The sequence below is a fragment of the Buceros rhinoceros genome, unplaced genomic scaffold (assembly GCF_000710305.1).
Source record: "Buceros rhinoceros silvestris isolate BGI_N320 unplaced genomic scaffold, ASM71030v1 C12191948, whole genome shotgun sequence".
Taxonomy (NCBI): domain Eukaryota; kingdom Metazoa; phylum Chordata; class Aves; order Bucerotiformes; family Bucerotidae; genus Buceros; species Buceros rhinoceros.
Genome location: NW_010444250.1, coordinates 1 through 376, shown reverse-complemented (window position 1 = coordinate 376; position 376 = coordinate 1). Strand labels below are relative to the sequence as shown.

The 376-nt window shown below is 56.9% G+C and overlaps 1 protein-coding gene across 1 annotated transcript; it reads right to left on the bottom strand.

Moving 5' to 3' along the window:
- Positions 1-5: 5 nt before the first annotated feature.
- LOC104500662 (tubulin beta chain) lies at positions 6-370 on the bottom strand (the record flags this gene model as incomplete). The annotated part of the gene is made up of 1 exon (XM_010144341.1): positions 6-370. A coding segment is annotated over exon 1 (357 nt), but the record flags the coding sequence as incomplete, so codon positions are not given.
- Between the last annotated feature and the right edge of the window lie 6 nt (positions 371-376).

Below are 376 nucleotides of genomic sequence, written 5' to 3'. Positions count from 1 at the left end.
TCTCCTTCCTCTTCAAACTCCCCCTGCTCATCAGCAGTGGCGTCCTGGTATTGCTGGTATTCAGAGACCAGGTCATTCATGTTGCTCTCAGCCTCCGTGAACTCCATCTCATCCATGCCCTCGCCGGTGTACCAGTGCAAGAAAGCCTTGCGCCGGAACATGGCCGTGAACTGCTCCGAGATCCTCTTGAAGAGCTCCTGAATAGCCGTGCTGTTGCCGATGAAGGTGGCGGACATCTTGAGGCCGCGCGGGGGGATGTCGCACACGGCCGTCTTCACGTTGTTGGGGATCCACTCCACAAAGTAGCTGCTGTTCTTGTTCTGCACGTTGAGCATCTGCTCGTCCACCTCCTTCATAGACATGCGGCCCCGGAAGA